At 40.4% G+C, this 1,131-nt stretch overlaps 1 protein-coding gene across 1 annotated transcript in view; it reads left to right on the top strand.

Annotated features, from left to right (window-relative positions):
* Window positions 1-1,131, top strand: part of LOC101861940 — a 15,056-nt gene that overhangs the window by 10,709 nt on the left and 3,216 nt on the right. The window contains exon 8 of the mRNA XM_035968361.1: window positions 365-468. Within this exon, the coding sequence (XP_035824254.1) occupies window positions 365-468 (104 nt within the window). The remainder of the gene's footprint in view (window positions 1-364; window positions 469-1,131) is intronic.

Below are 1,131 nucleotides of genomic sequence, written 5' to 3'. Positions count from 1 at the left end.
ACAGACAGACAGACAGACAGACAGACAGACAGACAGACAGACAGACAGACAGACATATTTATTATGTGTTTGTGCGTTCACAATTCAGTGAGGCCAAGTCGACTCAGAAGTTCTGTTAATTATGTTCCCATTGTAGGTAAGCTTTAAGTGGGTGGCCTTATCTGTATTTGGTTCTTTGTCTAACTTTGATTACTATGTAAAAAAAAAAAAGTCAGCTTTCTCCCCCGCACATCTGTAAGATGAACAATGAAAACGAATATCCAAGGAGTTAGATTCAATAGACTTAAGTAGAACCCTCAAAACCTAATGCAATCTTCTTTTTTTCTCTCTCTTAGCTGTAACCTTCTTTTTGTTCTGGTTTCAGATCACCCCAAGTCCACAGGCTGCCGCTGTGACGGCGAACGGCAGATATGGTGGCTTTGACAAACGCACAGCCTTCAACGGAACTAACAAGTCCGTGTTTTACAGGTAACTCTTTTGTGTGTTCAAGAAAATAACGTCAGTAACAGACCTAACGGCGGAGGGACACAAATTATATTGCGGGTTTCTTGAATGGGCACGTCTGCTCACACAAACAATAAACAGATCTACAATTAATTTGACAACGTTTAATCTAAATTGCGAATTCTCCGAGTTTACAGAGCCCCCGGCCGTTGTCGAGAGTAACAGCGTGGGTATACCTGGCGTTGTAATCCATATAATAAGTCTAGAAGTATGTTGGTTGAACAAAATGTGTGGTCTTGTCTGCGTGGTCTCGTCTATTTTTGAATTTTAAAAAACCTTTTGTTGGCTTTTTCTTTGGGGGTAGTGTTTTTTAGTTTTTAATTTTTCAAATTGCGTGAAGGGTTGTTCTTTGACATTGTTCCCATACTTTAGAAACGTTTACGCATCTAATAAAAACTATATCTTCGTCATCATAGGAGCTTAAAGCTGACATTCCATATGCCCGAAAAACCGATGCGAACTTCGGGTGCGAATTTCGCTTGCGAATTATTGTTTTCGCACCAACGTTTTTGTCATTGGGTGAATCCATATACAGGAATTTAGCATGGCCGAGTCCGAAATTCGCATGCGAAGATTTTGTTTCGCACGAGGGACCGAAACTTTTTTCTTCGCATGCGAATTCTTCGT

This window comes from Aplysia californica, unplaced genomic scaffold, assembly GCF_000002075.1.
Source record: "Aplysia californica isolate F4 #8 unplaced genomic scaffold, AplCal3.0 scaffold00053, whole genome shotgun sequence".
NCBI classification, from domain to species: domain Eukaryota; kingdom Metazoa; phylum Mollusca; class Gastropoda; order Aplysiida; family Aplysiidae; genus Aplysia; species Aplysia californica.
Note: the sequence above shows the minus strand (reverse complement) of the source record. Positions and strands in the feature narration are given on the sequence as shown.